The sequence below is a fragment of the Mobula hypostoma genome, chromosome 8 (genome assembly GCF_963921235.1).
Source record: "Mobula hypostoma chromosome 8, sMobHyp1.1, whole genome shotgun sequence".
Lineage (NCBI taxonomy): Eukaryota > Metazoa > Chordata > Chondrichthyes > Myliobatiformes > Myliobatidae > Mobula > Mobula hypostoma.
In genome coordinates, this window is record NC_086104.1 from 29,766,396 (window position 1) to 29,786,289 (window position 19,894).

The 19,894-nt window shown below is 45.2% G+C and overlaps 1 protein-coding gene across 1 annotated transcript in view; it reads right to left on the bottom strand.

The window, feature by feature from the left end:
* Window positions 1–19,894, bottom strand: part of gtf2a1l (general transcription factor IIA, 1-like) — a 53,242-nt gene that overhangs the window by 22,500 nt on the left and 10,848 nt on the right. Inside the window, exons 4-5 of the mRNA XM_063055627.1 lie at window positions 14,474–14,529; window positions 11,740–11,833 (exon numbers count right to left, since the gene is read on the bottom strand). Of these exons, the coding sequence (XP_062911697.1) occupies window positions 11,740–11,833; window positions 14,474–14,529 (150 nt within the window). The remainder of the gene's footprint in view (window positions 1–11,739; window positions 11,834–14,473; window positions 14,530–19,894) is intronic.

Here is a 19,894-nt window from a genome sequence, read left to right on the forward strand (position 1 = left end):
TAGGATTTAAAAGTTTAATATATTCCATAGAATAGATGAATTTTTTAAAAATGGCCAGTAACTAAAACTATAGTCTGAAGTACTGTATACTAGCTGTCAATGGATGTAAAACAATTCTAACAGTTATTTCAGATAGTCAGTGAAATTTAAAATAAGTAGATTCCAAATATAATTAAAACATTAAACAGCAATTCAAAATACTAAAATAAAAATTAAAACATTTAATCACTCAATTCACTACCCCCTGATGAGCAGCACTGCAGATAACAAAGCTGTCTCTTAGCTTCAGTGACCTAGGCTCTGTGGGGTTTGTGCGGGTTCCCCCTCCCCCCGTTTATACTCAGGTTTCCTTCCCCATCCCAAAGACCAGCTGTTTAATTGGCTAATATAAATTATCCTTAGCATAGGTGACTGGTTGGGAGGATTGGGTGTTGTTCAAGATCATGTGAGAGGGAATACGTTACAAGGGGAAAAAAGTTCGGACATTGGATTACTCTTAATAGCCAGTATTGTCTTGATGGGCTGAATAGCCTTGTGTCATAATGAAATATTATAATATAAAAACAAATTAATTCAATAGTTTTGTCCTTCCTCCGCCAATCCTCATTAATGTAATCCTCAGAAAGTCACTGTTCTGCCAGTGGGCCTCAAAGACTAGTTAACAGCAGATCAGACAGTGAGATACACTGAGCTTCAGGACGCCTCAGATTTTAATACTTGGTCACATGTACCAGGATTAAGCTTCCAGAAGCATAAATGTTTGATGAATAAGATATTAGCATTAAGCATTGATTGTACTCTTGCTTTTTGAAAACTAAATGAATATTTATTGTTATAACAATGCAGGTTCCTTGTATTTAAATTTGTTCCATTTAAAGCACCCCAAACCTTTGACAACTCTATGACTACGCAAGTTTGCCATTGCTGATTCTTTTCCTCAGCCAGCTTGTTTTCTTCACAACCCTCTCTTATTTTCTTGTCCTTTCTTGGTAGTTTTTGTTGTGTTGAATACATAAGTATTCAGTGTAACGCTCAGGTCTATTGGCTCGAGTTTATCTAGGGGAAACACCCGTCCACCCGGCCAACTGTGTCTCACAGTTTGCGCAGTTGCTGTGTAATGCCACCTGGTACAAATTCACATCAGACAGCACACAATGTACGATTTAGATTACACTTTATAAATCTTACTGGAACTATGTAATTAATAGAAATACAATAAAGGAAAGTAAAAGGCACCAAACTTATCAGAGTTCAACCACTTCATGCACAAACATTGGAGCTCAATTAACGGGGTCCTCTTTCCACCAGGCTAATCTCCTCTGACCCCCTTGACTCGCCGCTCGGGACCAACCATGGTGGTCAACCAGAGCACGTCCAGCACGTCCTCCTTCTCCGGGCCTCCTCCCGAAAAATGCACCAAACCACATGGTCCCCAGCCATATGAGACAGAATATCACACACAAAAATAACATGGACATTCAGTGGTTCGTTCGCTCTCTTATCAATAATATAACCCAAACAAGCAGAGAGAGAGAGAGAACTCCTTACATCGCAGTTATTATTACAGAAAAGCCATTTTTATAACATAACAAAGAAGCCATTTTGTTAGTCTTCGCAGCAACATAAAAGAAGAAACCCCTTACACTCTCCCCCCACCAAATAAAGTTATGTCCTCATGACATTAAAGGAGTTCACCAATCCTCCTTACAAAACCCAAAACTCAACCCAGGTGCATAAAGCAGTGACATAACTTCCCAGGGCGGTAGAGATCACACCCTGTTCTCCTGGCGCTACATCGGTCAACCTCTCGGGGGGGGGGGGGTCCTACATCTCTGAGACCTCCGTACCTTCTCTGACAACCCTTCTGGCTCAGACACCACTGGAAACACCCCGGGTCTACTTGACGAACCCTCGCCTGCTCCCTCACTGGGATCCCTTGTCAGCTTTGAGCTCTCTGTCTTGGGTTCTGGTTCCACCCTCTCCCCCTCCGAGGCCGGGTGTCTCCCAGGCTGCCACCCAACACAGTGGGGGAAGGGTCAGGAGCCTCTTCTTCTGGTACCGGGGAATTAACGAACGTAATTGATTGGTGAATTGATTATGGGGAGCAAGGACATGGCAGACCAGTTGAATAATTACTTTGGTTCTGTCTTCACTAAGGAGGACATAAATAATCTTCCAGAAATAGTAGGAGACAGAGGGTCCAGTGGGATGGAGGAACTGAGCGAAATACATGTTAGTAAAGAAGTGGTGTTAGGTAAATTGAAGGGATTGAAGGCAGATAAATCCCCAGGGCCAGATGGTCTGCATCCCAGAGTGCTTAAGGAAGTAGCCCAAGAAATAGTGGATGCATTAGCGATAATTTTTCAAAACTCGTTAGATTCTGGACTAGTTCTTGAGGATTGGAGGGTGGCAAATGTAACTCCACTTTTTAAAAAAGGAGAGAGAAACCGGGGAATTATAGACCGGTTAGCCTAACGTCGGTGGTGGGGAAACTGCTGGAGTCAGTTATCAAGGATGTGATAACAGCACATTTGGAAAGCGGTGAAATGATCGGACAAAGTCAGCATGGATTTGTGAAAGGAAAATCATGTCTGACGAATCTCAGAATTTTTTGAGGATGTAACTAGTAGAGTGGATAGGGGAGAACCAGTGGATGTGGTATATTTGGATTTTCAAAAGGCTTTTGACAAGGTCCCACACAGGAGATTAGTGTGCAAACTTAAAGCACACTGTATTGGGGGTAAGGTATTGGTGTGGGTGGAGAATTGGTTAGCAGACAGGAAGCAAAGAGTGGGAATAAACGGGACCTTTTCAGAATGGCAGGCGGTGACTAGTGGGGTACCGCAAGGCTCAGTGCTGGGACCCCAGTTGTTTACAATATATATTAATGACTTGGATGAGGGAATTAAATGCGGCATCTCCAAGTTTGCGGATGACACGAAGCTGGGTGGCAGTGTTAGCTGTGAGGAGGATGCTAAGAGGATGCAGGGTGACTTGGATAGGTTGGGTGAGTGGGCAAATTCATGGCAGATGCAATTTAATGTGGATAAATGTGAAGTTATCCACTTTGGTGGCAAAAATAGGAAAACAGATTATTATCTGAATGGTGGCCGATTAGGAAAAGGGGAGGTGCAACGAGACCTGGGTGTCATTATACACCAGTCACTGAAAGTGGGCATGCAGGTACAGCAGGCGGTGAAAAAGGCGAATGGTATGCTGGCATTTATAGCGAGAGGATTCGAGTACAGGAGCAGGGAGGTACTACTGCAGTTGTACAAGGCCTTGGTGAGACCACACCTGGAGTATTGTGTGCAGTTTTGGTCCCCTAATCTGAGGAAAGACATCCTTGCCATAGAGGGAGTACAAAGAAGGTTCACCAGATTGATTCCTGGGATGGCAGGACTTTCATATGAAGAAAGACTGGATGAACTGGGCTTGTACTCGTTGGAATTTAGAAGATTGAGGGGGGATCTGATTGAAACGTACAAGATCCTAAAGGGATTGGACAGGCTAGATGCAGGAAGATTGTTCCCGATGTTGGGGAAGTCCAGAACAAGGGGCCACAGTTTGAGGATAGAGGGGAAGCCTTTTAGGACCGAGATTAGGAAAAACTTCTTCACACAGAGAGTGGTGAATCTGTGGAATTCTCTGCCACAGGAAACAGTTGAGGCCAGTTCATTGGCTATGTTTAAGAGGGAGTTAGATATGGCCCTTGTGGCTACGGGGGTCAGGGGGTATGGAGGGAAGGCTGGGGCGGGGTTCTGAGTTGGGAGGATCAGCCATGATCATAATAAATGGCAGTGCAGGCTCGAAGGGCCGAATGGCCTACTCCTGCACCTATTTTCTATGTTTCTATGTAAGCAGGTACCACACATCCGAATCATTGTTTTCCAAATCAGTATCCCTTTCCGCGCTTCCGCAGAGTCCTCGTACTAGGCGTAAACTCCAATTCGAGCTCTTGGTCTACCTGCACCTCTTGACCCGGGGCAATAGGTGGTTCCGATGGAGTACCTTGACAGGTCCCTTCCCATCCTCCGGTCTCACCCGGTAAACAAGTTGTTCGGCATCTGGCTCTCTACCACATAGGGGGTGGCCACCCAGCGATCCGCCAACTTGTACTTACCAGGTAGTCCTAAATTCTGTATGAGGACCCGGTCTCCCAGCATAAGTTGGACAAACTTCACTTTCTGATCATACCTCCTCTTATTGCCTTGAATCTGCTTGGAGGCCGCTGCCTCAGCCAACTCGTACGCCCTTTCCAACTCTCTCCTCATATCGGACACATACTTCAGATAGGGTTTCGAAGATAATTCACCTACTTCAGTCCCAAAACAAAGGTCAATGGGCAACCTCACTTCCCGCCCAAACATCACATAATAAGGCAAGTACCCCGTAGCGTCATTGCAGGTACAATTGTAACAGTGAACCAAATGCCCGATGTGCTGACTCCACTTACTCTTCTGACTGATCTCCAGAGTCCCGAGCATGTCCAACAGGGTCTGGTTAAACCTCTCAGGCTGAGGATCACCCTGCGAGTCATAGGCATGGTCCTGGATTTCTCGACCCCAAGCATATCCAGTAATTCATGGATAAGCCTGCTCTCGAAGTCCCATCCCTGATCACTATGTATCCATTTGGGGAGACCATAATGAACAAAATACCTCTCCCATAACACCTTCGCCACTGAAGTCACTTTCTAGTCTTTAGTGGGAAACGCCTGAGCATACCTAGAGTAGTGATCCGTGACGACTAAGACATTCGCGGTGTTGCTGGTGTCTGGCTCAATAGACAGGAAATCCATACACACCAGGTCCATGGATCCCACATTCTACAAGTGGGACAAAGGAGCCACCGGTGCAGGCAGGGTCTTCCTGCAGATGCAGCGACTACACGTCTTACAGTATTCTTCATCCTACCCCCTCATTCGGGGCCAGTAAAACTGGTCCCTGAGTAATCCATAGGTCTTTTCCACCCCCAAATGCCCGGAATCATCATGTAGTGACTTGAGCAGTCTTCCGATACTTCTCAGGCATGACCAGCTGCCAACGCCGGGGGCAACGTGACCCGGTACAAGATTTGGTTCTTCAGCTTCAACCAAAGCCACTCCTTCAGTTGTAAGGGCACTGAGGCCTGTTTCGCCTTCTCCACCTGAGCCACATCCCCCTTTTTAGCTGCGTACCAGAGAGTGCCAATGCCCGGGTCATCTTACTGAGCCGCCTCCACTTCCTTGGGGCTCAACTCTGGCAACTGCTTGTTCTTCAGAGCAGTCAAATTACAGTAAACAGTGGGTAGCGCATCATCATCAACCCCCAATTGATCCACCACCCAATCCGGCTCCATCAGGTCTCCTACTTTAGTGTCACTTGCAAATTGACACATACATGGCCTTCACTCCCGGGGCACGGATGCTCTCCCACTCCTTGTCCGTGCCCGATCCCTCATGCGCCCGACGAGATAGAGCATCTGCATCGATGTTCCGACTCCCTGGCCGGTACTTCAGGCTGAACTCATAGGCAGACAAGGCCGCCAACCACCGATGGCCTGTAGCATCCAGTTTCACCGAGGTCAGAATATAAGTCAGAGGATTATTGTCTGTCCTCACCTCAAACTTGGCCCCATATAGATTGTCACTCAACTTGACCACCACCGTCCATTTCAGCGCCAGAAACTCCAACTTGTGAGTGGGATAGCTTCTCGCAGAAGGCGACAAACTTCGGCTAACAAACGCCACCGGCCTCAATCCATTGCCCCGGTCCTGGTACAGGACAGCCCCCAGCCTCTCTTGGCTAGCATCAGTGTGTAGCACATACAGCTTCCAGGGGTCGGCAAAAGCCAACACCGGGGCCTGTGTCAGCACCCTTTTCAGCGATTGGAACGCCTCCTCGCATTGAGCATCCCACCTTGGTGCAAACGGCTCTAACAGGTTCAGATACCCTCCTGCCCTCAGTCTCCCTTCCTTTTCTTCCCCACCGGGGGGAATAGCCGCACAAAAGCTGGTTCAATGGGTGACTCATTTTAGCGTATCCTTTCACGAGTTGCCAATAATACCCACAGAACCCCAAAAACGAGCGCAGGGCGCTCAGTCTGGAGTCTCGGCCAGGTGGTCACTGCGTCCATCTTAGCCGGATCAGTAGCCACTGCATCTCGCGAGATTATGTGTCCAACATAGCTGACAGACATCTTGCAGATTCTGGCATTTGTCCAGGGAAAGTTTCAACCCTTCCTCCTTCAGCCGGTTTAACACTTCCAGCAGTCGCTGAAATAGATCCAAACACTATCAAGTCATCCAGATACACCAACACCTTGAACAAGTTCATATCCCCCACTATCCTCTCCATGACCCTCTGGAAGGTGGTTGGACCCCCCAATATGCCTTGGGTCATTTATTCAAACTGAAAGAATCCCAGGGAACAGATAAAGGCCATCTTCTCTTTATCGGAATCACTCATCGGAATCTAGTAATATCCACTCCGCAAATCGAATACACTAAAACACTGGGCATCACTCAAACAGGCCAACACGTCTTCAACCTTCGGGACAGTGCGCCGGTTCAGGGTCCTGTAGTCCACGCACATGTGTACCTTCCCATTTTTCTTCCTAGCCACTACTATGGGGGACGCACAGGGGCTCCGGGACTCTGCGATAATCCCCACATCCTTCAACTGGCGCAAGTGCTGCCGCACATCTTCCACGTCAGCCGCGGTCAGCCACCACGACCTTCTCTAAACGGGGTATCATTTGTCACCCGGATAGTGTGACAAGTGCTCTTGGAACAACCCACATCAAACTCGCTCTGAGAAAAGACATCCCCGAGCTTCAACATCTTCTCCACCAGCCTTCTCTTACACTCCGGCAGCACAGAGGAGTCTTCAAAATTAAAGGCCTCCTCGGTCAACCGCCCCGTTCTCCAATAGTTTTCCTCCAGTGGGCCTCACGGGGTCGCTAGACATCACGGTCACTGGGAACATGTGCGCGAGGGGCATCCGCGCTTAAAGGTGATCTCCCTCTCTGTTGTGTTCCTTACAATCACCCCCATCCAGCATGCATGTAGAACTGAGGGCCTCTGCAATTTGGTCTCACCAGCACCCCAGCCAGGAACCAGGACTCCCCTTCAAGGTCTTCTGGGGTTTCTACTAACAGGGCCTCACCCGCCAGTACTCTGGGGAATCTGGGGGTCCCCAATAATAGTGCCACCTCCCCTGGCCGTATCACTTTAGGCCTCGCCTGAGTACACGACACCATCCCTCGTTTGAACTCAGGATCCAGCCCCCCGTGGCCACCCGCTTCCTCAAACGCCACTCGAAACACTGGATGTACTGAGAGGGTCTCCAGAAAGTTCTCCCCCACCTTCTCCTTACAGGCTCCCAGGAGCCATTGCACAAGAGGGGAGTTAGTCCCCACCAGAAGGGTAGAGCCACCTGTTTCCACCGGATCCAGACAAACCAACACCAACGTCTCAAGGGCATCCGACACTCCCACATCACCCTCCAAGAATTCCAATCTCACTGACAGGTACCCATCGTGCCGGTAATCACCATCACTTATACCCCAAATCTCCAGGGCATTAAACAGGGTTACTGGCAAATGCTTTAGATATTTGTTGTAGATCAAACGGTACAATAAGGTGACCTGTGACCCGGTGTCAAGGATGGCCCTTGCAAAGATTCCCTCTATCCGTAGGGACACGCTGGAGCGGGGTCCCACTAATCTGTACAGCGAGAGCTCAGGGAAACCTGCATCAAATTCCCTGTATGTGTCCACATACTTGGCAATAATAAAGGATTCTGATTCTGAATAAGGGCTTGAGCTTGCGGGGGTCCCATGGCGGATTTCGGGGAACGTGTTCCTCCAGAGATTCCAGTCCATTCCCTCACTGAGTCGCTCCTAAGTTTCCTGACACCTTAGTCGCCTGGGGGCTTGCCCTCCGCAGGGCGTCGTCTCTCACAATCCCTCCGGAAGTGTCCCTCTTCCCCACAGCTGTAGCACACCTCCTGCTGCTCACATTCCCGCCGGAAACACCCCTCTTTCCCACAGTTATAGCACACGCTACCCACCGCCCCTCCTCCAGGGACGCCCACCACTCCCAGCCCACTATGCGGCACGCCCTCTGAAGGTGATGCTCTCCCTGTCAATCCAGTCATGTTAGGGGTCCCTATCCACCTGGGACCCCTTGGGTCGCTCAGCTCTCAACCCTGCCACCACCTCCTGTACCGCTGAGGATTGTCCCCGGTGTCCAGAACCCTCTTTCCCACCCAACACGCTCTGATCCTCCCGCACCTCTCTAATCAGCTGACTGAATGATGGAGAGGGGGCTCCTTTTATAGGACTGCCAGAGACTCCAAGCCACCTTGGCCTCCCCCAGGAAACCCCTAGATATCTGATTCATCATCAACTTCGCCACCTTGTCCGCCTTCACTACCCCTTGGCACCGCAACCCATTAAGCATTATCTCCAGCTGAAAAATGTACTCAGAGCTTTTCCCCTCTTCCCTGCCACACGTTTTGAAACTCCGCTAAAAGCTCCCAAGAACCTCCTGTCAATCCAAATGCACCCTCCAAAGCTCCCAGATACTCCGCCAGGGAAGCCAAGGGCTGTTCAGCTTTCAGCCCCCGGACGACACCAGCCGCCACTCCCCGCAAGCTTTCCACCAATCGCTGTCTCTTTTCCTCATCCGAGCCTGGCCACTCCCCTAACAACTGGGACGCGTTTTTGAACTCACACCAGCTTACAATCTTATCTCGATCCATCTCCACATCTCCACACTACTTAATGTAGCGATTTATACAGCTTACACAGAATTCAACCCCGGACGCTGCCCCCACATCAGGATGAGGTCTCAGGGTACTTGGACGCAGAAGATAAAATAGGCCATATGCAGCATGGTTTCCTCCAGGGAAAATCTTGCCTGCCAAATCTGTTGGAATTCTTTGAAGAAATAACAAGCAGGATCGGCAAAGAAGAATCAGTTGATGCTGTGTACTTAGACTTTCACAAGGCCACTGACAAGGTGCCACACACGAGACCACATGAGCCCACGGTACTACAGGAAAAATTCTAGCATGGATAAAGCAGTGGATGATTGGCAGGAGGCAGAGTGAGAATAAAAGAGAGGTTTTTCTGACTGGCTGCCAATGACTAGTGGTGTTCCACAGGGGTCTGTGTGGGGACTGATTCTTTTTACGTTATATGTCAATGATTTTGGATGATGAAATTGATGCCTTTGTTGCAAAGTTTGCAGATGATATGAAAACGGGTGGAGGTGTGGGAGGTTTTGAGGAAGAAGAGGCTAGAGAAGGACTTAGATTAGGAGAATGGGCAAAGAAGTGACAGACAGAATACAGTCAAGGGAAAATCTGCAGGTGTTGGAAATCCGAGCAACACACACAAAATGCTGGAGGAACTCAGCAGGCCAGGCAGCACCTATGGAAAGAAAGCAGATTCAACGTTTCAGACCGAAGCCCTTTGGCACGACTGGAGAAAAAAAGTGAAGGAGTAGACTTAGAAGGTGGGGGCGAGGAAAGAGAGAACCACCAGGTAATAGGTGAAACCTGGAAGGAGAGGGATAAAGTAAAGAGCTGGGAAGTTGATTGGTGAGATGAGGTGAGGTGAGGGAGGGAAAAGGCAGAACACAGTGTCGGGAAGTACAACGCCATGCACTTTGGGAGAAGTGAAAGGGTTGACTATTTTCTAAATGGAAAGAAAATACAAAAAACTGAGGTGCAAGAGAACTTGGGAGTCCTTATTCAGGATTCCCTAAATGTTACTTTGTAGGTTGAGTCTGTGGTGAGGAAAGCAAATGTACAAAGGTAATATTAGTATTCATTTCAACAGGACTAGAATATAAAAGTTAAGGATGTAATGTTGAAACTTTATAAAGCATTGATGAGGCCTCACGATGAGCAGGGTTGGACCATTTATCTTACACAGTATGTGCTGAAACTGGAGGGGGTTCAAATGAGGTTAACAAAAATAAGTTCAGGATTGAATAGCTTGTTTTCTGAAGAGCGTTTGATGGCTCTGGGCCTGCATTTGTCAGAGTGATTTTTGGGTTTAGGACATATACATTTAACAACTGAGTTTGGCTATTAGACTTCATGTCTGAAAATGTACTGTGCATTTAATTTGGAGTGCAGCTCTGAACAATGGGTTCCTAAAAACTATGAATCCCAGTCCAGAAATACTGATTAAAATTCATTTCGATGTCTGTGGTGTAGATGTGAATCAAGTGTGAAGGTTGTACGTAATTTCAAAGAAAGCATTGTCCATACGTTGTAAATATGGAGTTGTCCTTTGATATTTGGCACATAAAATATCGAGCCCCACGTTGGGCCAGCGAGACCTTTTCACCAAAAGGGTCTCCATATTATGCCTGCTTTTCCTTGTTTTGTCAAATAAAGAACCTGCTTTGTATCTACCAGTAATTTTCTCTGGTGATTTCATTCAAGCAACAACATTTGGTGTCAGGAGTGGGATACCTTCGTGACTCATCATGTGGCCAGAGATCTTAGCAGTCTAAGTGAGTGAGTATTTTAAAAATTAGCACTCACACTTGGATCTGTTCGGATCGGTGGTACACGGGAACACAAGGTATCATGAATGCGGAGAACTGAACTGGTAGATATAAAAGTAGTGTGTGCCCGTGCATGTGTGTTTATGTAAGACCCCAGAGTGGGGGCATGTATACTCCTTCGACGAGCTGCATTTTAGTGTACACGTTTTGCAAGTGATGCGAAGGAATACAGCAGGCATCATGAGTCCAGGTGGTCAAAAGTGGTAGATTGTGGAGTACACATTCTGCTCTTTTAAGTATGTGCTGTTTAACTGGAACCCGTCTTTTATATTTTGCCTAGTGTGGGAATTAGTGCGGAGATATTTCAGGAAAGAGGTTTTACCCAGATATATCTGTCAGGATGGCACCTATTGAAGTCAGGCAACATCAGGTACTGATTTGTGCCACAAGTTCACTGACCTTTTTTGAATACAACAGGCATTCAAATAAAGTGCCCTTACACTCATTGTGTTTTTAAAATCTTGTAATCATTTACTTGTTTGCATTTGACTTTTCTTCACTCCACTCTTACTTTACTCTTTTTTATCCTTTGCTTTTTCTTTATCCACACTTTATTACTTTATCCATACTCTCTAATCTGTTGAAACCCCCCCCCCCCCACTATTTAATTTAGAGCCCTATCCACAGCTCTGGTTATGCAGTTCCCTAGGATTCAGGTCCCATCATGGTTCAGGTGGAGCCTGTTCCATTGGTATAGCTCCCTCCTTCCCCAATGAATTGCAAATAGATTGGTATGCCCCTAATGCGCCAAGCCTCACAAAACGCTAATTTTTTAAACTCTGCTCTCCAACCTGTGCAAAGCTATCTCCCTCTTCAAATTGATTGGTCCACCGCTAATGCTGAAGTTAATTCATTTTAAATGCTCTTCAGTTGAACTGTTTGGTTGAGGACGACTTTATATCTAACTGTGGTTACAAGAAATGTCAATCTTTCTAATTTCAGTCACCTAAATTTAAATAGAACTCATTTCAAAGTTTACTTCTCAGTCTATATTATTGCACATACTGCAGGTATGAATGAATCACTAATTAAAACTCTTATCTAATCTGAGATGTTCCTTCTCTTTCACACAGAGTGGAAATCAAAGAGCAATTCTGAATCATAAAACCAAGAGTGAAAACATACAGAAAATCTATATAAGTGCATTTTCTAGGACAATAGGTACTTGCCTGAAGCAGTCTGCAAGGTAATGCCAGCAGGGACCTGGATCGGAAGACTAATGGCTGAGGATAATGCGAGAGTAGTTGATATTCCTGAAGAGTTCTGAGCAAACAGAGTGCAGATACTTACAACAAAAGGTTGTTATATTCTACTAATATGTAAAAAAAAATTACTTGGGTCTTGATGAACAGTCTTCAGATCAGACTGAAGCTGTGATTTTATATTAATGATAATCACTTCAGACAAATAATATACACTTTTATAAACTAAGTCAGTATAATAGCTCCAAATCTAAACAGGGTTAGGGTGATGAATATCATGAAAAAGATTGAACCTAGACCATGGAAATGAACATTCCAGAAAGCCCGTTCTACTTCTAAGGGATACATGGGGTGCCACGGTAGTGTAGTGGTTAGCACAATGCTTTACAGTTGCAGCAACCCGGGTTCAATTCCAGCAGCTGCCCGCAAGGAGTTTCCTCCGGGTGCCCCAGCTTCCTCCAACAGACCAAAGACATACAGGTTGGTAGGTTAATTGGTTATTCTAAATTGCCCCAGTTAGGCTAAGATTAAATTGGCAGTTACTGGGCAGCATGGCTCAAAGGGCTATAATGGCCTATTCTGCGCTATATGTCTATATGTGGACTAGACCATTTCTAAAGTAAGTAAAATATCAATGAAAGTTGCAAGGTTTTTTTTGTTTATGCTTTTCCATGTGTGAAATGTAATAATGCAAGGACAATTCCAAGCAGTGGTATGCAATGACATGCAACACGCACTTTTGCTATTTGTAATAGATATTCACTTGCTTATGACCTGAACCATTAGCAGGTTATGAAAGTGCCTGTGAAGCTACATCATTTCATCTTTAATAAAGTCCATTCCACAAAGGTTCCAGGTTGACATTCAATCCACTAATGCCCCTGCACACCACCCCTCTCCCAAAATGGCTATGACCCAGCTCATCATTTCTCAAGTTTGCAGCCTTCCCCCAACTCCTTACCCCTAAAGCACATATCTATCTACCATCCAACACATCATCCTCTAATGTTCCTTTATCCAATTTTTATTTCCCAGCGATATGTTTTGTCAACATAATTTCCAACTGTCAACCACTCTCATCACTGTATTAATCCCACTCACATAACATTGTTGGCCCAGTTCAATTATCCTAAGTTCTATCAGTGCACTCCACACCCCAATTAATTCACAGCTGATCTTCTCTCCTCCATTTTCTACAAATTCCACCTCCATCCTCTTGATCCACATGCTACTACCTTCACTTCCATCCTGTCCTCCCCTTGGATTTGACAAAATTAACATGTTGCAGCACATGAAGATCATTCTTTAATTTTATAAAACCAATCATTTTGCCTCAATTGTGGTTGACAATATGCGTTTGTAACTGCCAACCAAATACTAGGCTTTTATCATAATACTTTCAGACTGAGGAGTACAAATAGAAATTACATGGAAAATTTGTGCCCTGGGGTCTCAGTTTGATAACATGGCACACATGGACAAAATTACTGTAGATAACTTCATTCCCAATCCTCCACAAATACACTGTATGTTACTAGCATAGGTGGAGCATTGGCTGGTCGGCAGAAAACAGAGTGGGAATAAAGGGATCCTATTTTGGTTGGCTGCCAGTAACCAGTGGAGTTACACAGGGGTTGGTGTTGGGACCACTGTTTTTTTTTGTTTTTTTTTAAACAATGTAGGTCAATGATTTGGACTACAGTATTAATGGATTTGTATCATAGGCAAATTTTGCCACAAAGATAGGTGGAGGAGCGGGTAGTGTTCAGGAAACAGAAAGCCTGCAGAGAGACTTTGATAGTTGAGGGAAATGGGCAAAGAAGTGGCAAATGAAATACAATGTTGGAAAGTGTATGGTCATGCACTTTGGTGGAAGAAATAAACAGGCAGACTATTATTTAGGTGGGGAGAGAATTCAAAATGCAGAGATGCAAAGGGACTTAAGGTATCTTGCACAAGGACTCCCAAAGGTTAACCTCCAAGTTGAGTGAGTTGTGAAGAAGGTGATTACAATGTTGGCATTCATTTCTAGAGGTATAGAATATAAGAGCAGGGATGTGATGTTGAGGCTTTATAAGGCACTCTTGAGACCACACTTGCAGGACTGTGTGCAGTTTTGGGCTCCTTATTTTAGAAGGGATATACTGACATTGGAGAGGGTTCAGAGAAGATTCACAAGAATGATTCCAGGAATTAAAGGGTTACCACATGACAAATGTCTGGCAGCTCTTGGGCTGTATTCCCTGGAGTTCAGGAAAATGAGGGAGGTGGATCTCATAGAAATATTCTGAATGTTAAAAGGCCTGAACAGATTAGATATGGCAAAGTTATTCCCCATGGTAGGGGAGTCTAGGACAAGAGGGCATGACTTCAGGACTGAAGGATGTCCATTTAGAACTGAGATGTCGAGAAATTACTTTAGTCAGAGTGGTAAATCTGAGGAATGTGTTGTCACGAGCGGCTGTGGAGGCCAAGTCATTGGGTGTATTTAAGACAGAGATAGATAGGTTCTTGATTAGCCAGGGCATCAAAGGGTATGGGGTGAAGGCAGGGGAGTGGGGATGACTGGAAGAATTGGATCAGCGCATGATTGAATGGCGGAGCAGACTCAATGGGCCGAGTGGCCTACTTCTGCTCCTATATCTCATGGTCTCTCATTTAAAAGAGTAATGGAAATAATCAAAATTAATATAGCACTTACAGGTTCCACAGATGTAAAATTCTGAACACTTCCACCAGCAGGAATCACAGCAGAAGCTTCAAAAAGAAACACAAGATTTTACTACATAATTTTGCAACCTATACAGCTTAATCCACAAATTGTAATTGACATTGACAAATAAATTTAAATAGGAGTACAAGTTAAGTGTGTTACAAGGAATATGTTACTGAAGGTTATATCCTGGAGATGTTCTTAGTCAGCCTTTTTTGTACAATTAATAACCGGGAATGAAAAAGATTAGCTTTGGAAGATTAATGCCTAGAAATTGGATTGGACACTCCACCGATAAAGTAAAATAGCATTGCCTTTGGTTCTAACGGCAAACTTATTTCCCTCTAATTGAAACAGTGGTAGCTACTAAAAAGAACAAACAGATTTCAGATGTTTCACACCAAATATGATGCCCTACAATAGGGCCACACTTCCAACACAGCTGCCTGCACTTTATAAGGCAACAATCATAAAAGGAAGGAAGTCCTGTTTGATAACCTAATGCCAACCAGATAGCAGACACATGCAATATGGCTGCTGCAGAAGAAAGGATGAATTGCAGGGGGTGGGGCGAAAGAGAGATGTCCAAGATTCATTCCAAGTGACATAGAATCCTCAGAAAAATAGACATGGCTGACAAGATGTCCTATATGACAAGTTGGCTATAGACAGGCCAATGACACAATAATGACAAAAATCATGAGAAAATTTTAAGCAGCAAGAGAGCTGGTCATTGACTTGACATAGGAGGTACAGTGCACATGCTTCGGTCTTCATCAACAGTGCTGAAGTTTAGAATTAAAATTTCCTAAGAACGAACATCACCGATAGCCTGATCTGGTCCTACCATGTCGATGCCATGGACAAGAAAGTTCACCTCTTCTTCCTCAGGAGGCGAAAGAAAAAAAAATGGCTTTCCTTATCGACACTTACCTCTTTTTCAATCAATGTGCCAGAGAAAGCACCTATATGTATGCATCACAGTTTGGTATGGTAACTGCTCTGCCTGTGACCACAAGAGACTACAGAAAGCTGTGGCTCTTTTCTCCATGGACTCTTGTCTATACTTCTCACTGCCTCAGTAAAGCAGCCAACATAATGAAGGATCCCACCCACCCCAGAAAGTCTTTCTCCCCATTCCCATTAGACGGAAGGATATGAAAGCCTGAAAGCACATACCATTAGGCTCAAGGACAGCTTCTATTTCACTGTTATAAGATTATTAATTGGTTTTGTAGTACAACAAGGTGGACTCAACTACACAAATCAACATGATATTGCACTTTGCCATCTGTCAGCAATTATTCATAGAACATAGAATGGTACAGCACATTACAGGCTCTTCGGCCCACAAAGTTGTGCTGACCCTCAAACCCTGCCTCCCATATAACCCCCCACCTTAAATTCCTCCATATACCTGTCTAGTAGTCTCTTAAACTTCACTAGTGTATCTGCCTCCACCACTGACACAGGCAGTGCACTCCACGCACCAACCACTCTCCGAGTCAAAAACCTTCCTCTAATATTCCCCTTGAACTTCCCACCCCTTACCTTAAAGCCATGTCCTCTTGCATTGAGCAGTGGTGCCCTGGGGAAGAGGTGCTGGCTATGCACTCTTCCTATTCCTATTATCTTGTACACCTCTATCATGTCTCCTCTCATCCTCCTCCTCTCCAAACAGTAAAGCCCTAGCTCCCTTAATCTCTGATCATAATGCATACTCTCTAAACCAGGCAGCATCCTGGTAAATCTCCTCTGTACCCTTTCCAATGTTCCACATCCTTCCTATAGTTAGGCGACCAGAACTGGACACAGTACTCCAAGTGTGGCCTAACCAGAGTTTCATAGAGCTGCATCATTACATCGTGACTCTTAAACTCTATCCCTCGACTTATGAAAGCTAACACCCCATAAGCTTTCTTAACTACCCTGTCCACCTGTGAGGCAACTTTCAGGGATCTGTGGACATGTACCCCCAGATCCCTCTGCTCCTCCACTACCAAGTGTGCTGCCATTTACTTTGAACTCTGCCTTGGAGTTTGTCCTTCCAAAGTGTATCACCTCACACTTCTCTGGGTTGAACTCCATCTGCCACTTCTCAGCCCACTTCTGCATCCTATCAATGTCTCTCTGCAATCTTCGTGAATCCTCTACACTATCGACAACACCACCAACCTTTGTGTCACCTGCAAACTTGCTAACCCACCCTTCTATCCCCACACCCAGGTCGTTAATAAAAATCACGAAAAATAGAGGTCTCAGAACAGATCCTTGTGGGACACCACTAGTCACAATCCTCCAATCGGAATGTACTCCCCCCACCATGACCCTCTGCCTTCTGCAGGCAAGCCAATTCTGAATCCACCTGGCCAAACTTTCTTGGATCCCATGCCTTCTGACTTTCTGAATAAGCCTACCATGTGGAACTTTGTCAAATGCCTTACTAAAATCCATGTAGATCACATCCACTGCACTACTCTCATCTATATGCCTGGTCACCTCCTCAAAGAACTCTATCAGGCTTGTTAGACAGGATCTGCCTTCACAAAGCCATGCTGACTGTCCCTGATCAGACCCTGATTCCATAAATGCCCATAGATCCCATCTCTAAGAATCTGTTCCAACAGCTTTCCCACCACAGACGCAAGGCTCACTGGTCTATAATTACCCGGACTATCCCTACTACCTTTTTTAAACGAGGGGACAACATTCCCCTCCCTCCAGTCCTCCGGTACCAGTCCCATGGACAACGAGGACATAAAGATCCTAACCAGAGGCTCAGCAATCTCTTCCCTCGCCTCATGGAGCAATAGCATTTTATTCTGCATTCTACTATTGTTTTACCTTGTACTGTGTAATGGTTTGATCTGTTTAAGCAGCATGCAAGACAAAATTTTCCACTATACCTCAGTACATGTGACAAAAATAAACCAATTCCAATTAGTAATTTCGAAGTCCAGTTCAGGTCTTCATGAGATACGTTAGCACAAATCGCAGACACTGAAAATGCTGCTCTGTCATATACAGATATTAATGGATTGCCATTAATTTGGACATAACGGGACCAATTACATGGCTGTCCCAATTAGTTGAAGTTTTGTGGAAATAGTTAAAAAGGTATTAAAAAAAGACAAACTACCATTTAACTGAGTTACAAATTACGTACTTAAATGAAATAGTACTACAGTACTATAAAACCGTGTATTAGTTCATAATAGTTACTATTGGAGGAATCTGTATTAGTTCATAATTATTACTATTGGAGGAATCCAGTGTATGCTACTATGTCCTTTTGATTGACTGGAAACAATCATTAAGACAGCTCATACTACTCTTCTTAGGTACTGGTATAATTAATGCCTTTTTGAAGCAGGAAGGGACTTCCAACTGTAGCAGTGAGGTGTTGAAAATGTTTGAATAGTCCCACCAGTTGGTTGGCACAAGTTTTCAGAGCCTTATCAGGTACTCCATTGGGGCCTGCTGCTTACAAGGGTTCACCCTCCTGAAAGACAGCCTGATATCGGCCTCCGAGACAGAGATCACAGGGTCACTGGGTGCAGCAGGCATCTTCATAACTGTAGTTGTGTTCTCCCTTTCAAAGTGGGCATAGAAGGCGTTGAGTTCATCTGGTAGTGAAGCATCGCTGACATTCATGCTATTGGGTTTCATTTTGAAGGAAGTAATGTACTGCAAACCTTGCCGGAGTTGATATGCATCCAATGTCATCTCCAACCTCACTCAGAATTGTTTCTTCACTCTTGAACTAGCCCTCCACAAGTCACACTTGGTTTTCTTGTACAGACCTGGGTCACCAGACATCACTGCCACAGATCTAGCCCTTACCTTCAGTAAACAACGAACCTCCTGGTTTGGGGTTGGAAATGTACAGCAAGTTTTCATAAGCACACACTCATCTACACAGGTTTTAATGAAGTCAGTAACAGAGGCATATCCAAGCAGAGTCAAAGACGAATCCCTGAATACAGTCCAGTCCACCAATTCAAAGCAGTCCTGTAAGCGCTCCTGTGTTTCCCTTGAACATACCTTCTTAGTCCTCACTACTAGTGCTGTGGTCTTCAGTCTCTGCCTATACTTAGGGAGTAGAAGTACAGCTAGGTGATCAGACTTTCCTAAATGTGGGCATGGAATAGCACGGTAGGCATTCTCGATGGTGGTGTAACAGTGGTGGTCCAGTGTGTTGTTTCCTCTGGTAGTACAAGTGATTTGTTGATGGTATTATTTAGTGACTTTTTCAAGCTGGCGTGGTTAAAATCCCCAAAATAGTGACGGCATCAGGGTATGCTGTATCATGCACGTTGATCCCATTGTTCAGATCATCCAGAGCCTGTTCGACATTGGCCTGAGGTGGAATGTACAATGCTACTTAAATGAATGCAGAAATCTCCCACAGCAGGTAAAATAGACGCCACTTAATTGTGAGATATTCCAGGTCTGGTGAGCAGAATTGGGACAACACTGAGACATTTGTGCACCAAGCAGAGTTGATCATGAGGCATACACCTCCACCTCTGCTTTTGAGAGACTCGATGGTCCTATCCTGAGAGTGTATAGTGAACTTGTCAATCTAAATAGCTGCATCCTGTATGGAAGGGGTTAGCCAGGACTTTGTGAAACAAAGGACGCAAACGGTCCTAATGTCCTTCTGATATAGCACCCTAGCTCTGAGATCTTCAATTTTATTTACTAGAGACTACATTTGACAGCAAGATAGTAGGTATTGGGAGTGGAAAACCCCATTTTCTTAAACGCACCTGTATCCCTGACTGGCAGCCACATTTCCTTTGAGGAGTCCAGTGAGAAGTACGGCCACAATTGGCACTGTTTCCATCAGTTTTAAGCAGCGAAAGATTATTCAATTGCATTAAGACATCTTTATTAATTGTACAGACCTTGGAAGCAGTTCTAATTTCAGCAATATTAGACTGAAACAGGTATATTTAATTGCATCCATCGTGCTGTGCTGCATGAGATCACTGTCTTCAAGGTGCCCCAGAAGTCTTGCATGCTGGGCCTTGGGCAGATCCCTCTGAAATGATAACACTGAGCAATTTAAAGTTGTGACCCTCTCCACCTCTGATCCCCCCAGTGAGGACTGGTTTATAAACCCCCGGTTTTCCCAAGTCAATAATCAGCTCCTTAGCCTTGCCAATATTGAGTGAGAGGTTGTCGTTGTAGCACCACTCAGCCAGATTTTCAATCTCACTCCTATATGCTGATTTGTCACCACCCTTGATTCAGCCAATGATAGTGGGGTTGCCAGTAGACTTAAATATGGTGTTAGAGTTGTTATAAGAACATAAGAAATAGGAGCAGGAGTAGGCCATCTACCTGTCAAGCCTGCTCCACCATTCAATAAGGTCTTGGCTGATCTGGCCATGGGCTCATCTC